Here is a 16,606-nt window from a genome sequence, read left to right on the forward strand (position 1 = left end):
ACGAATAGGTGATGTTTCGGATCCGAAACATCATCTATTTTTTTTTATCCCCGGAGATGCTGCCTGACCCATTGGGTTACTTCTGCACTTTGTGTTCATCTTTGATATAAACCACCATCTTCAGTTATTTGTTTCTACAGAAACACAGATGCTGGTTTACCAAAAAAGACAAACAGTGCTGGAGTAATTCAGTGTGACAGACAGCATCTCTGGAGAACATGGATATTATCCAAAATCCTGGTTGGGCCCGGACAGGATACTGTTTTATGTTCTACGTGAAGGCTTCAGGTCCAAAACTCGTCAATAAAACATTAGTTCCGGTGGTTGACTAGTTTTTCCTCATTCTATAAATGTTGCCTGGCTTTCCCCAGCATTTTTGTTATTCTCATTTTGGATTTCCACCATCTGCAGTTTTTTCTTAATATTCATTTATTGAAAGGTTAATGCATTATTTTTGGTGCACGTCAAATACATTAATAGAAGGAAGAGAGGGTGGATCTCATCAAAACTTACCAAATAGTGAAAGGCCTGGATAGAGTGGATGTGAAGAGGGCACATCCTCAGAATAAAAGGGCGTACCTTTAGAATGGAGCAGAGGAGGAATTTCTTTGGCCAGAGTGTTGAGACTCTGTGGAATTCATTGCCACAGAAGGCTGTGGTGGCTAAGTCTGGGTAATTTTTAAAGCAGGGATTGACAGGTTCTTGATGAGCAAGGGTCTCAAAGGTAATGGAGAGAAGGCAAGGTTAATGGGGTTGTGAAGGAAAGATAGACCAGCCATGATTTAATGGCAGGGTAGACTCGAGGGGCCTAATGGCCTAATTCTGCTCCTATGTCTCATGATCTACGATGTACAACACCAATAAAAGTAAAGCTGTTAGAGCTTCCATTGGGATAATTATGCAAAGAGTTATCCTGATATGGAATTTGTTTTATGTGGATACTTCAAATCAAATAAATCCAGAGTTTCAACAAGAAGTATCTGAATGGGGAAAATACTTTGCAAGAACATAGTGACAGACTAACTGCAAATAGAATTGAAGGGTTTTCTTCCTACTGGGAATAATTCCAAGCCTAAAAGTCTTTTTCTGTGCAGTAACAATCTGATGATTCTGAGCTTGAAGGGATCTCATATGACAAAAATGATCTATTGGGGCGGCACGGTAGTAGAGTTGCTGCCTTACAGGGCTGGAGACCCACGCTAGATCCTGAGTATGGGTGCTGTCTGTACAGAGCTTGTACGATCTCCATGTGACCGCATGGGTTTTCTCTGGGTGCTCCAGTTTCCTCCCACACTCCAAAGAGTACAGGTTTGTAGATTTATTGGCTTCAGTAAAGTTGCCCCTCGTGTGTAGGATAGCGTTAGTGTACGGGTGATCACAGGTCAGTGCGGACTCGATGGGCCAATGGGCCTGTTTCCGCACGGTATCTGTAAAGTCTAGAGGTAAGAGGAAGGTGATGTTTCCATAATTTTTCTGTGATAACTGCACAAAGATGGGTGGCACGCCTGACACCTCTTGTCCCCTTTATTGATCTCTGTCTCCATCACACCTACCACCCTTTGAGTGAAAAATGTACCTCTCGGGCTGCTATTAAATCATCCCCCCCCCCCCCCACCTTCAACCTATGTCATTTGGTTCTCGATTCCCCTACTGGGCAAGAGACTCTGGGTCTACCCGATCTATTCTTCTCAGCCTACTCAGCCTCTCCCTCTACCTCAGGCTCTTCTGCCCTGGCAACATCCTCGGAAATCTTCTCTTTCCAGCTTGACAACATCTTTCCTATAGCATGGTGCCCAAAACTGAACACAAAACTCAAAATGCAGCCTCACAAATGTCTTACACAACTACAACATGAGCTTCCAACTTCTTTCCTCCATGCTCTGACAGATGAAGGACAATTTGCCAAAAGCCTTTTTGACCCCCCCCCCCCCTTATCTACTTGTGATGCTGCACTCCTAAATCCCTCTGGTCTCTAACACCCCCCAGAACCCTACCGTTCATTGTGATCTATTCAAATACATTCACCATTATCCATGCAGGGCTAATTGGGAAACCAGATGTGACAAATTGAATTTCTGATCATTATTTTTTATTAAATTATTAAAAGACAGCATGGCTGGACATATTATGTTGATACTCATGTAAGTTCAGTGTGAAGTGTGATTCTTTTCATGTATTTGCTAGTAAAAGTGTATGGTAAAAGAACAGAATGCATCAATGCTTCTTTGATCATCACAAGTACTTCTTTGGTTGATATTTGGTTATCTCATATGGGAAATGCATTTGTCTGCATTGTGAGAGCACATTTGAGACATTTTAGGCAAACATGGGAGAAAATGACCAAGACTGTATTGTTATTTACATGTGTAGCTCACCATCAGTTCCATTGCACAACACTGATCCAATCATACAGCACAATAGCAGGCCCTTCAGCCCATAATATATGTACCAAATCACCATGGATAACATGCATCTTAAATCTTCTGGATCTACCCTCATTCAGTTTCATCAACACGATAAAAAAATCTTACTCAAGTCCATTAGACATGACCTGCTACAGCCAACGCAATGCTGGCGACTCCTAATTAGTCTGAAGATAGACACAAAATGCAGAGTGACTCAGCGGGTCAGGCAGCTCTCTGGAGAAAAGGAACAGGTGGCATTTCAGGTGAGAATATTTCCTCAGACCCAAAGCGTCACCTATTGCTTTCTTCCAGAGATGCTGCCTGACCCATTGAGTTACTGCAGCATTTTGTGTCTATCTTTGGTGTAAACTAGCAACTACAGTTCCTTCCGACTCAGATACAAAGGACTCATTTAACACCTCACCTACATGCTCTGACTCCAAGCATAAACATCCTCCTTTATCCTTGAGCACCTGACCTTCACCCTGGATATCCTTTTGTTTTTAAATATATATATATATTAAAAAAACTTAAATTTTCTTTAATCCAACTTGCAAATGACATTTCATGCACCCTTTTCGCCTTTCTGATTGCCTGCTTATTTCCTTCTAGTCATCAAAGGCCCTGTCTGAATTCATCTTTACATATGCTTCCATTTCCTTTTTAACCAAACTTAGAACTTCTCTCACAATCCACCATTCCCTTACCTTGCCATCCATATCCCTACTCCTCAGTGGAGCATGCCAGTCTTGAACACTGTTCAACTGCCTTTAAACAACACCCACTCGTCTGATGTGGAATTGTGGCAACAACAGCTGTTCCCAATTTACATCATCCAGCTTATGCCTAATAATGTAATGAGCTGCCTTCCCTAAAGTTATCAGGCAACTCAACCATCCTATCACCACTGGACAGCAGTCCTGACCCACCAGCTACCTCATTGGAGACAATTGGAATATCTTTAATTAGACTTTACTGGACTTTATCTTGCAATTAAAGTTATACCCTTTATCCTGTATCTGTACACTGTGGACGGCTTGATTGTAATCAAATATAGTCCTGCTGTATTGATAACATGCAACAAAAATGCTTTTCACTGAACCTCGGTAGACATGACAATAAAATAAAATGAACTAACCCAACTAAATTAGAGAATTCACTGTTCATACTGTGTAAAAAGGAACTGCAGATGCTGGTTTAAACCAAAGATAAAAAGCTGGAGGAACTCAGTGGGACAGACAGTATCTCTGGAGAGAAGGAATGGGTGAAGTTTCGGGTCAGGTCTGAAGAAAGGTCTCAACCCGAAACGTCACCCATTCTTTCTCTCCAGAGAGGCTGCCTGTCCCGCTGAGTTACTCCAGCTTTTTGTGTCAATCACTGTTCATACTGTTGGGTTGTGGTCTAAGGTTACTCCTTTGACTGGACCCAAAGATACTCACCAAACCCTGAGTCCAAGCGCCGCAGTGAATTCAAGTCGATCAATGGCCAACTTCCTTGACCCTTTCTTGGTCATCTGTTGCCAACCCTGATTTGTTCTGGCCTTTTCCTTTCTCCAGTTCATCCCCCCCCTCCCTTCTACTTTCAGTCTGAAGAAGGATTCCAACCTGAAACATCACCCCTCCTTTCTCTACCTGACCCGCTGAGACCATCATATTGTGTCTATCTTCGACCAACAGACAATACCCACTCTCTTGTCACAATAGTGCTTTCCTTCATTTGGGGAGCAGGTCCATCAAGAACATAGCATTATGTTGATACAGCGACAGTGCCTAGCTATAGGAGCAGCTCAAGCAACAACTATTATAATAGCTTATAATACATTAGCACTGATGCAAACATCATTTGTGGTGCTATATCAAGTGGAAAATGTTATTCTCAGTGTCTAATCTGCTTTCAGCAGCAACACCTGATAGTGCACATCAACTACAATCAGCAACTGTGAAATTATCCTTCAGGCAGCATAGGCAGGACCCTCAATAATATTAGACACAAGGAACTGCAGATGCAGGTTTACAAAGAAAAAAACACTAAGTGCTGGAGTAAATCAGCAGTTCGGGCAGCTGGATCGGGGTCCTTCTTCCAAACCCAGCAAGTCAACCTCTCTTCTCATAGGATAAAGCGTCCCAGAATACTTTCTGGGCTGCTACTAAGCAAAACACTAATTGCTGGAGGTAGAGTCATAGAGTGATCCAGTGTGGAAACAGGCCCTTCGGCCCAACTTGCCCACAAAGACCAACATGTCCCATCAACACCAGTCCCACTTGCCTGCATTTGACCCAGATCCCTCTAAACCTGTCCTATCCATGTAACTGTCTAATTGCTTCTTAAAAGTTACCTCAACTATCTCCTCCGGCAGCTTGTGCCCTACATCCTTTGTGTGAAAAAGTTCCCCCTCAGAATCCTATAAAATCTTTCCCTCTTCAACTTAAAGTTATGCCCTATTGTTCTTGAAACCCCATACTCTGGGCAAGAAACTCTGTACTTCTACTCAATTTATTTCTCTCATTATTTTTTTACACCTCTATATGTTCTCCCCTCATCCTACTGCGTAGCAGGGGAATAGAGTCCCAGCCTGCTCAACCTCTCTGTATATCGTAGACCCTTGAGTCCGAGCAACATCCTTGCAAATTTCTTCTGCACCCTTTCCAACTTGACAACATCTTTCTTAAAACATGGTGCCCAGAACTGAACACAATACTCTAAATATGGCCTCACCAACATCTTATATAACTGCAACATGACCTCCTATACACAGTATACTCAGCAGGTCAAGCAGCATCTGGTGAAGGAATGGACAGGTAACGTTTCAAGGCGTTTTAAGAATAAGGGGTAGGCCATTTAGAACGGAGATGAGGAAAAACTTTTTCCGTCAGAGAGTTGTAAATCTGTGGAATTCTCTGCCTCAGAAGGCAGTGGAGGCCAGTTCTCTGAATGCATTCATGAGAGAGCTAGATAGAGCTCTTAAGGATAGCGGAGTCAGGGGGTATGGGGAGAAGGCAGGAACGGGGTACTGATTGAGAATGATCAGCCATGATCACATTGAATGGTGGTGCTGGCTCGAAGGGCCGAATAGCCTACTCCTACACCTATTGTCTATTGTCTATAATCCTTCTTTAGGCTGAATGGAGTAGGAGGGAGAAGGTGGTAAAGGGTGCGGAGGACAAAGGGGGAAGGGTGTTAGTTGAAGGTTACGTAATATTGGAGAATTTAGCATTCACTCGGAAGGGTTGACATCTATAGCTAAAGTGAGCTTATACCATAGATGTTATACAGCACTGGATAATGCAATGGGGCTACATTCACCCGATACAAAATCAGAACAGTTATCCCCCAGTTTATTCAGTGCTGTGGTAGTTCTAATTTGGACTTCTAAGAGCACAGACAGGTTGTGAAAAATCAACACTTAAGGGTTCCAGGACTGAAAGAAATTTGCATACTGAGAGACACTTACACGATTTTTGGCTTAATTTCAGTTTTTTTAAAAAGTAGCATTAAATCTTACAGCTTAATCTTGAGACAAAAAAGCGACATAAAAATCAAAAGTGGCACTGTGGCGCAGCATTCGAATTGCTGCCTTACAGCGCTAGAGACCAGGGCTCAATCCTGACTATGGGTGCTGCCTGTATGGAGTTTATACGTTCTCCCAGTGACTGCGTGGGTTTTCTCCAGGTGCTCTGGTCTCTTCCCACCTTCCAAAAATGTACAGGTTTGTAGATTAATTGGCTTCAGTAAAGATGGTAAATTGTCCCTAGTGCGTAGGATAGTGCTAGAGTATGGGGATCGCTACAGACTCGGTGCGCCAAAGGGCATGTTTTTCGGTGCTGTTCCACTAAACTAAACTAAATATTGTATCTTGTTATTGCAATGCCAGATGGATGGGAAATCAAATAGATGAAGCTTTGTTTGATAAATACCTCCCTTGATTGATGTGAAGGAATGTAATCTCAGTAATGACTTATCTGCAATGTTGCCTCTATAATATTTGGCATATGCTTACACATTTGTAGTTTCATAACTTTCTCAGATAATTAATAAAACCTATTTGCCAGGATGAACAAGGGGGCAAACCGGTCATTCCTGAAAATTGAGACACAAGGAACTGCATTTGCTGGAACCTTGCATAGAACACAAAATTCTGGAGTAACTCAACTGATCAGACAGCATCTCTGGAGGACATGGGTAGGCAATGTTTCAGGTTGACAATTCTGTAAAAGAATTCTGTTGATGATTTAAGAAGCAAAGCGGTTAACATACCCTAGTATGCATTGATTGAGCCGAAGTAAAGATAGTTGAAAGTAAGTTCCTAGGAGTAAATATCACCAGCAACGTGTCATGGACCAGCCATATCAAAGCAATGGCCAAGAAAGCACACCAATGCTTCCACTTCCTTACAAGGCTTAGGAAGTTCAGCATGTCCCCAACAACTCTCACCAACTTCTACAGATGTGCCGTGGAAAGCATTCTATCAGGGTGCATCACATCATGGTTTAGGAAAAGTTCCATCCAAGACTGCAAGGAATTGCAGACGCAACCCAGACCATCACACAAACCAACCTCCCTTTCATTGACTCCATTTACATTTATGCTGCCTTGGCAAAACCACCAACATAAACAAGGACATGTCTCACCGCAGTCACTCCCTCTTCTCCCCTCTCCCATCAGGCAAGAGGTACAGAAATATGAAAATGCATACATCCAGATTCAGCGACAGTTTCTTCTCAGCTTTTTATCAGGCAACTGAACTATCTTATCAACAACTAGAGCACTCCTGAGCTACCATCTACCTGATTGGAGACCCTCAGACTATCTTTAATCGGATTTTACTGGACTTCATCATGAACTAACTGTTATTCCCTTTTTCCTGTATCTGTACACTGTGGATGACACGATTGTAATCTGTACAGTCTTTCTGCTGACTGGTTAGCATGCAACAAAAACTTTTTGCACGTGACAATAAACAAAACAAAAATTTGTGTGTGGCTACAATCTACTAAAATGGTTATGCCAAGAGTCTAAAGTTGTTGATTCTGGATAGGGTCCAGAGGTAAACTGACACTCTTTCAGGGTGACAAAGAAAGGACCATGCCATGAAAATAGTTTTCAATTCTGTCAATGAATGCTACAGTGCAAACGGCGGGAAATGAGTCAAGCAATTAGCCTTAGAATAGGAGGAGAAATGAAGTTGATTTTAACTACTGGTCTGAATTTCGGGAGCTAAATGTACTCATTGAGTAAATGGGCTCTGATCCACACTTCCCTCCCTGTCCATTTTCTGAGGGTATGTGGCATTCCACCTTCTTCCCATTTCTCCCTGCCATCTCCTCAGGTCCCCATCTTCTCCATGTCCATCACTGCCATCATTACACCGAGAGTCACTGACCCTGATTACCTTGGAGATCTCCCTGAATCAGCTGCTGATCTTAGTTCCCCTCCCAAAAAAAAAAAGCTACTTTGCCAGAATCCATCCACTGAATTGTTCAGTAAACCCAGTCTTCCAGCTACTTCTTGCCCCACAGAATCTGCCCATTCTCAAAGAGACATAGTCATAGAGCCATACTACATGGAGACAGGCCCTTTGACCCAACTTGCCATCCCAACCAAGATGCCCCATCTATAGTAGTCTCACCTGCTCGCATTTGGCCCATATTCCTCTCAGCCTTTCCTATCATTGTCCAAATGCCTTTTTAAATTTTGTATAGTACCTGGCAGCTCCACCCTCTGTGTGTTAAGGTTGCACCTCAGGTTCCTATTAAATCTCTTCCCTCTCACCTTAAACCTGTCTTCTGGTTCTTGACTCCCCTACTCTGGATAAAACAATCTGTGCATTCACCCTAACTAAACCCAGACCCTTTTTAGTACCTTCCTTCATCCAATTTCATCAACGTCATATTCCACCTGGACAACGTACAACCCAACGGTATGAACATTGAATTCACCAATTTTACGTAACACTCCTCCCTACAGGGCTGATGATACCAGAATGCCTCCAAAACTCATTGAGAAATAGCAAGAACTAACGCAATGTAAGGATCACTCCGACAACATTCTGCCACTTATGGCAAATGCAATACAAGCTTTTGAAAAACTTGGATGAATTGGAGTGCATACCAAGTGAAACTCTGGAGAAAGACAATATGCCAGCAGAATGTTTGGGCATCAAAAATTGATGTTGTGTGAACTTAATGATATGCATAGAAGGTGGCACAATGGCGCACCGGTAGAGTTGCTGCCTTACGGGCGAATGCAGCGCCGGAGACCCGGGTTTGATCCCGACTACGGGTGCCGTTTGTACAGAGTTTGTACGTTCTCCCCGTGACCTGCGTAGGTTTTCTCCGAGATCTTCGGTTTCCTCCCACACTCCAAAGACGTACAGGTTTGTAGGTTAATTGGCTGGGTAAATGTAAAAATTGTCTCGAGTGTGTGTAGGATAGTGTTAATATGCGGGGATCGCTGGTCGGCGCGGACCCGGTAGGCCGAAGGGCCTGTTTGGCGCTGTATATCTATACTAAACTAAATAAAAAGCATGGTACCAGTGTGTGACAGAAAGGGAATGTCCTCTATTTTGTAAATACAGGGCAGCACAGTGGTGCAGCAGTAAAGCTGCTGCCTTACAGTGCCAGAGACCTGGGCTCGAGCCTGACTTTGGGTGCTGTTTGTACAGAGTTTGTACTTTCTCCCTATAACTGCAGGCGTTTTCTCTGGATACTCTAGTTACCTCCCACTTCCCAAGCATGTGTAGGTTTGTAGGTTGATTGGTTTCTGTAAATTGTCCCTCTTGTGTAGGATAAAAACGAGTGTACAGGTGATTGTTGGTTGGCGTGGACTCAGTGGGCCAAAGGACCTGTTTCCACGCTGTATCTCTAAACTAAACTAAATATAACATTAAAATAAAATAATGTTGCTTGTGGAATTGCTAGAGGAGGTACAATAACAAGATTTGAAGGACTTGGACAAGCCCATGAATAGGAAAGATTTAGAGTTCCAGATAGAGTGGATGTGGACAGGATGATTCCAGTAATGGTGAAGTCTAGGACCAAAGGGCACAGCCTCAGAGTAAAAGGCCAAACCTTTAGAATGGAGATGAGGAGGTATTTCCTCAGCCAGTGGGTGGTGAATCTATGGAATTTGTTGCTACAGAAGGCTGTGGAGGCCAAGTCATTGGGTATTTTTAAAGTGGAAATTGACAGGCTTTTGATTTGTAAGTGTGTCAAAGGTTACGGGGAGAAGGCAGGAGACTGGGGTTGAGGGTTGAAAATAGATCAGACATGATTGAGTGGCAGAGCAGATTAGATGGGCCGAATGGTATCATTCTGAATGGCCTAAAACTGCACTTATGTCTCATGGACATGGCTATGGCCATCCAGGCAAATGGCTTAAGTTAGATGAGGCATCTTGGTTGGCATGGACGAGTTAGGCTGAAGGATTTGTTTTCATGCTGAATGCCTCTATGATTCTAATGTTACAAAAATATTTATTTAATCATAAAATCAGCACAAACTTGTGGATTGGATTATTAGACAAAAACATTTGACTTCTTACATTGCTCACAACCAAATCGATTAAGTGGTCAATGATTCTTTTCTTAGGTGCTGTTATTTAACATGCTGTTAATTATTAAAACAAAATGTACATTAATTGCTGGGATCAATTTCCATCAAATAACACCTTTAAAGATTTCATTATTGCAAGAGTTAATTTTAACTTATTTCCTTCTTTTTCGTGATGCGCTGGTATCACTGGCATATTTGAAAGAAAGGTTGTTTGATCAATTAATTGGATCGTTGGTGTGAACTAATTAAATCCACTGATTCCCTGCTTTTGTTGGTTTCTCTGTTTTAAATGCAATATATTTACTTCAGCTATGTTCAAATATTATCTCAATTTTTCAAAAAGATGTGTAAATTATTTCACTTAAAAGAACAATGTAGAGTTCAGCCCTGCCTGGGGTGGAGGCGAATACGATTGTGGCATTCAACAGGATTTTAGATAATGAAAATGAAGGGAATGGGGGGTGGGGGAATATGGATCACGTGCAAGCAGAAGAGATTATCTTGGCATCTTACTGAACATTTATCTCGGCATTGTGTTCAGCACGGACGGTCATTGTGGGCTGAAGGTCCTGTTCCTGTGCTGTAGCATTCTATGATCTATCTACTGTCCAGGGTGGGGAATATATTTTTTAACTAAAAGGTTACAAGTTTGTAGGTTAATTGGCTTGGTGAATGTAAAAATTGTCCCTAGTATGTTGAGTAGTGTTAATGTGCAGTAATCGCTGGTCGGCACAGACCCAGTGGGCCGAAGGGCCTGTTTTTGCACCATATCTCTAAACTAAATATAAACTCTGGGAGGATCCGGGAAATAAACGGTGTAGAATAGACACCAAATGGAAGTTCAGATTTGGGATTAATTAGTATGGGTGTGAGGGGTTATAGGGAGAAGGCAGCAGAATGAGGTTTGGAGGGATAGATCAGCCATGACTGAATGGCAGAGTAAACTTGATGGGCCGAATGGCCTAATTCTGCTCTCTCACTTATAAACATGATTGTTAGTATCAACCAACACACTAACAAAAAAATGGAGCACTGGGTGATTATAGATATTATCTCCGTTGTGACAAGTGACTCATGTTGACAAAGGGCTCTTCCTTCCTTGATGAAGTATTCATTATTAATGGAAAAATATTGGGTTTGCAGTATCAAAAATAGATTAACAGAACAACAATCCCACATAAGAAGGTGTAACGAATTATACGCTTAGAACATGAACTGGGTGGTGCATTTGATACCTCAATAGAGCTTGAGAGAAATCTACACATCACCTTCTCAGGTGGCTCCTCGACTTGGCTTTCACTCCAGTGCTGTACATTAGGATGTGGCTGAAGAAACCAATGCAGGATCTATAGATTTCTTTACTGGTCGGGTCAGCGATTCTTGGGTTAGGGTTTGCAGACACTGAACTGAAAGATGTGTAATGGAGTGTGTATAGGTATTGCCAAGAATGTACAGGCCTTTTGGCTCAACCTCTCCATTCCAATCTTTATACCTGTCACTAACCTTCTTCCACCTTACCTAATTTGGCTACGTCCAGAAAGCCCATTCTTCAGCATTGAACAGTACAATACAGTCCCTTTGACCCACGATGTTCATACCAAACATGACACCAAGTTAAACTAATCTCCTCTGCCTGCACATGATCCAAATCCCTCCATTCCCTGCCTAGCTATGTGCCGATCTAAAAGCCCTTAAACGCCACTATCTTATCTCTTCTCCCTATTGTACTTATCCAATATTTACCTTACTGGAGATTGTTAACAACATGAGAGGTGTACAAATTCATGAGAGGAATAGATCGAGTAAATGCACAGAGTCTTTTGCCCAGAGTAGGGCAATCTAGAACCAGAAGACATAGATTTAAGGAGGGAATGATTTATTGAGGAGGAACTTTTATCCATAAAGGTTGGCGGGTGTATGGAATGAGCTGCCAAAGGAGGGTTGAGATGGGGACCATTGCAACATTTAAGAAACATTTAGACAGGTAAATGGTTAAGATAAAGAGAGGGATTTGGGCCAAACACAGGCTGGTGGGACTAGTGGAGATGGGGCCACATTGGTTGGTGTGGGCACATTGGGTCAAACGGCCTTTTTCCATGCTGTATGACTCTATGAAATAGGTATTGATGTAAAGCAATGAACAATCCTGGTTTTTTTTTCAAAATGCTTGCTATTAGGTGGGAGAGGTTTACATTATAGAGTGATAAATGTGTTTGCTTCATCTGTTGCGACCGGCAATTTGCATGATGTCTGTTATTTAACCAGAAAAGACTTGTCACGGAATTTTAAAAACAAAACAGTGGGATTTGATTCCATGAACAATCTGGCAGCTAAACCTGCAACACTCTCCATGAATAAACAATCAATGCATTGATTTCAGAAGTTCAATCGAAAATTGCAAGGATCATTCAGGATTCAAACCCTCCCAGCTTCAAATATCACGATTTTTATTTGTATTTGCCTTGGTAACAGCAGCACACAAAGATTGCCAATTACTGCCTTAACTACATTTGATCTAAACCCTTCACATTTGGACATGAGCATTATTGAAAATCTTCCAGTGATTGAAGATAATCTGAATTCTCAGGTGCATTTAATTACCTGGATGTAACTCTAACATTTGTTTTAATTGCCATTCCTGTGTCATCGCTCTCTACAGTGTGATGAAGCAGGTTTATAGTACTGTACCAACGACAGTTTATTCCTCTCCTACCCCCAGCTTTCGGAAGTACCAACATCTTCAGTATTCAATCAAGATATGACCACAATAGAAATCTTCTTTCACGAATCATTAAGCATATTTAGAGTCATAGAGTGTTAAAGCCTGGAAACATGGAAGACGAATCGTGGAAACCTGGATCCCTCGCCTCCACAACATTCCCCAGAGTTCCACCCTTCACTGTATAGGTCCTGCCCACGTTAGTGCTATCAAAATACAACACCTCACATTTCTCTGTATTCAATTCTATCAACCATTCCTCAGCCCACCTGCCCAACGGATCAGGCAGTTAGTTGTTGACAACCACCTTCGTTGTCAACAATACCGCCTACTTTTCTGTCACCTTTCATTTTTCAAAAAAACTGCTTTTACAGAGCAATTAAAAAAAAAAACATTTGTCGTGGAATCCTGAAAGGCGAAGGGGGAAATAATCTGTGAGAAATTGGAGTGGATGCAGAGAGGGGGATAAGGGCGCGGGATATGCCCCTTTGAGTGGGAACTCGCATTGCGAAGAGTGTTTATTTAACTACATTTCCTCGCACCAAGGAAACGGCCAGGCACACCTGGATTCCGAAGAAGCGTCCTGACCCAAAACGTTGCCTATTCTTTTTTTCCTCCAGAGATGCTGCCTGACCCGCTGAGTTCGTCCAGCACGCTGTGTCTATCTTCTAGCTTCCCAAAGTTGGCTTCAGGGGGAGAGGATAGACACAAAAAGCTGGAGTAACTCAGCGGAACAGACAGCATCTCTGGAGGAAAAAAAGAATAGGCAACGTTTTGGTTCGCCGATGATTTACTCCGTCAGTAAGCACACTTTGTATGCGCGGGTGGGGACGTGTGTGTGTGTGTGTATGTGTATGCGCGTGTGTGCGCGCTAGCAACCAAAAGGATGTTACAATTCCGATCACAGGAGAGAGAACTGCTGGAAGACCAGAGACAAGTCCTTGATTTGCACCGCCCGATTGTGATCAGATCACTGAAACCACACACTCCGCTCGCAAGAGTATAGACCAGTTACTTCCCTCGCGTAGAACAACAACCTCTGTGTTTCCATTCCCCGACCCCACCCCCTCCCCCAGACGAGTTCTGAGGCAAAACAAGACTCTATTGAAAATCAGGACAGACGCTTGGTTTATATCACACCATCCCCCGCCGTTCACAGACCCGCGCTCGTGTTTAAGGTTATGTGGCTAATTTCCAAATCTACAGTGAAATCGCACTGGGGCAGTCTGAGGTCTGTCTTATCCGGCGTTGGAATACCCCCTGCTTTAAGGGAATGGACATATCAGCCCTCAAACTAGCGGTAGTAAATGATTTGGCAGTGTGTGCGTGAGGGTGTGCGAGAATGGTGGTATGTGTGTGAGAGAGAGAATAATTGTGTGCGTGTGCGAGAGTGTGAGTGTGTGAGAGTGTGTGTGTGTGTGAGACAGAGAGAGAGAGAGAATGGTTGTGTGTGTGAGAGAGAGAGAGAGAGAGAGAGAGAGAGAGAGAGTGTTTGAGAGAGAGAGAGAGAGAGAGAGAGAGAGTGGTTGTGTGTGTGTGTTTATGAGAGGGAGAGAGGGGGAGAGGGAGAGTGGGAGAGAGGGAGAGAGGGAAAGAGAATCGTTGTGAGATAGATAGCTGAATATGAAGGAGAATGGTTGTGTGTGAGATAGATAGATGGATAGATAGAGAATGGTTGTGTGTGTGAGAGAGAAAGAGAGAAAGGTGCGAGTTCCAGGTAGTTTACGGCTTGGAACCGAAACAAAATTCAAGGCACCCACAATCCCAATCTTTGGGTTGGAGGCACATCCAACTTTTACAAGGCATCCCCCGGTCAACAGGCGTAGTGAATGCCTTTCCCTGCCTGGCCTCTGTTATAAACCACAGCCGGGAACAACGTGCAGACGTCGCGGGGCTTTAAACACACCGAGAGAGCCAGCGCAAGCTCACCTATGTGAATGATGGAATCCGCAGTCACATCCACCGTGCAGTGGAGGCACCAGGTCGCCACGAGCAAGATCGCCGGGTAAACTTCCATCGCCATCCCTCCACGTCCTTATTCTCAGTCCTGGTTTCCCGACTGCCGTCCTCCCACAATCTGCGGCCGCTGTCTTTAATTCCGGGAGCAGAAACACGAGTGGGAGAGAGAGAGGGAAGGGGAAGAGGGTATATCTACCTTCTCTCCCACTAAATTCCCTTCTCTATTCCCTTTCCTCTCGTCCCCTCTCTCTGCAATCCGACTGATTGGCAACACAAAACCTTCCAGAATTTTGTTTTTATCCGCTGCCCAGAAAAAAAGGGCCAGGAAAAAGAGTCATACAGATCTCCTCTACCCTCTTGTGTGTTTTTAAAACAAATATTGACAACAACAACCAACACCAAAAAAAACCCAATCTGGTTATAATCCAAGATACATTTCAGACGGAGCCGGCAACGCCATTGGGCAGAGTGAGGAAAGATAACTTCAAATGCTCTCGTCTTGAAACTGAGCCAGTCACTGGAGAAAAAGATGTTTGCAAAATAACATGGAAATTGAGAAGCGAAAAAGGAAAGCGGAGTGGAAGAAGGAAATCCCTCAGTTTAGCAGTAAAAGTGCGTTTCCAGGCAGCGGCGAGCGTTTGTGATAAGAATCCCCGATGCGATGCAAGGAAGGCTATTGAAGAAACTGCGGTCCTCTCTCCCTCGTTTCTCCTCTCTCTGTGGCAAGGATGTCCACTACACACACGCACGGGTGAAACTTTTCTATAGGTGCGGAGGGTGAGCGAGAGATTGCAGGCAGCGCCGAGCGAACCAGGGCGATGAAATAGCAGTGGTGCGGAGTTGCAGAGAGTGAGAGAGAGAGGGCGCTCAGCATCAGCACCGACACTCCAGCCACTGAAGCACAGGGACATCACATTCAAAGCAAACAGCGGCTCCTTCAACAACCACCATCCAGTCTCTCCCTCGTCCAAAACCCGGAGTTTCTGGGTGTAGCCAACGCCAGTGGTCTACATAGTCACACGCTAGCCCGCCCGGCAAGACGGATCGGTGCTCCCAACCCGTGGTTTAACCATTTGCGAGCTGGCTCTCTCGCCAGCCACGCCGCGCTAGACCTTGCCTGCCCGGTCTTCCCAGACCATCAGCAGCGCGGACGCTGATTCAACCTGAAGCAAAGGGAGCGGCGCGCTCGGGAGAGCCTTGCGTTGTACACCGCGTCTAACACCAAACATCAATCACAATTATTACCAGTCCGTCGCTTTGATGCGTAGAGCAGGCAATATATTTAACCCTTCCACTGCAGCGCCACACAGCCTCATTCAAATTTGTTATGTGGGATGAATATTTAAACGTGTCGAAATAAATAATGGTTTATTTTACAATGAGACGGGAGTTTCGGTAATAAGTGTCGAGACATATTCTGCTAATTTCACCAAATATCCCTAATTTTAAAAATGGCATTGTCTCTTTAACAGTGTTGTACAACAAAATGCTCATTTTTCTTTTGTATTTAAATTGTCTGACACTTCCAACACCAATATTTCCAAAAATTGGCACACTTTTGATTTTCAATTAAACTAGAGTGCAAATGTACTTCTTTTAAAAAAAAAATAATAATATATATATATATATATATATATATATATGGTTTAAAACTTTCTGAAAGCCCAGAGCTGTTTGGTGTGTGGGTAATGAATTTTAGTTTTAGTGTTCTTGAAACAGCATGGAAACAGGTCCTTCATTTCACAGAGTCATTGCCGACCATTGATCACCAATTCACACTGTTCATGTCAAAGGTGCAAAATTAGGCCATTTGGCACATCGATTCTACTCCGCCATTCGATCATGGCTGACCCACCTTTCCCTCTCAACCCCATTCTTTTGTCTTCTCCCCATAACTTGACATCCTTACAATTCAAGAATCTGTAAATCTCCACCTTAAAAATACCCAATGACTTGGCCTCCAAAACCTTCTG

At 43.3% G+C, this 16,606-nt stretch overlaps 1 protein-coding gene across 2 annotated transcripts in view; it reads right to left on the reverse strand.

The window, feature by feature from the left end:
• grid2 (glutamate receptor, ionotropic, delta 2) overlaps positions 1-15,861 on the reverse strand; it is a 771,247-nt gene extending 755,386 nt beyond the window's left edge. Inside the window, exon 1 of one of the 2 annotated variants that reach the window (XM_078403214.1) lies at positions 14,604-15,861. In XM_078403214.1, the coding sequence (XP_078259340.1) occupies positions 14,604-14,697 (94 nt within the window). In that variant the 5' untranslated portion in view covers positions 14,698-15,861. The remainder of the gene's footprint in view (positions 1-14,603) is intronic. The other variant, XM_078403218.1, reaches the window with a different exon arrangement.
• Between the last annotated feature and the right edge of the window lie 745 nt (positions 15,862-16,606).

Source organism: Rhinoraja longicauda, chromosome 1 (assembly GCF_053455715.1).
Source record: "Rhinoraja longicauda isolate Sanriku21f chromosome 1, sRhiLon1.1, whole genome shotgun sequence".
NCBI lineage: Eukaryota > Metazoa > Chordata > Chondrichthyes > Rajiformes > Arhynchobatidae > Rhinoraja > Rhinoraja longicauda.